At 45.3% G+C, this 333-nt stretch overlaps 1 pseudogene across 1 annotated transcript in view; it reads left to right on the top strand.

The window, feature by feature from the left end:
• Positions 1-210, top strand: part of TEOVI_000210100:pseudogene — a 1237-nt pseudogene extending 1027 nt beyond the window's left edge. Inside the window, exon 2 of the mRNA in view lies at positions 1-210. This exon is cut by the window's left edge and continues 696 nt beyond it. Coding sequence covers positions 1-210 — 210 coding nt within the window.
• Positions 211-333: the final 123 nt, after the last annotated feature.

Below are 333 nucleotides of genomic sequence, written 5' to 3' on the forward strand. Positions count from 1 at the left end.
TTCGACCGGCTAAAGAGACTAGTGTCTGAGATAGCAACTCACGCAACCCGCCGACCCAAGACACCACAAGCACACGTCCCAACCAGCACAACAAACACAGCTAACTCCAAACCGCAGCAAGAAACAGACTGCACAAAGATAACAAACCCAGATGACTGCAAAACCGCTATTGGGTGCAAATATAACTCTACAACTAACAAATGCGAAAAAGATCCAAAAAAAATCGGTTGTGCAAGCAAACCAAGCAACAGGATGGTCATCACCCGCAAGTGGGTGTGCAAGGCACGGAGCTGATAAGGCAAAATGTGAAAATGACAAAAAATGTAAATTGGA

This window comes from Trypanosoma equiperdum (assembly GCF_001457755.1).
Source record: "Trypanosoma equiperdum strain OVI genome assembly, contig: ctg_492, whole genome shotgun sequence".
In the NCBI taxonomy this organism is placed as follows: domain Eukaryota; phylum Euglenozoa; class Kinetoplastea; order Trypanosomatida; family Trypanosomatidae; genus Trypanosoma; species Trypanosoma equiperdum.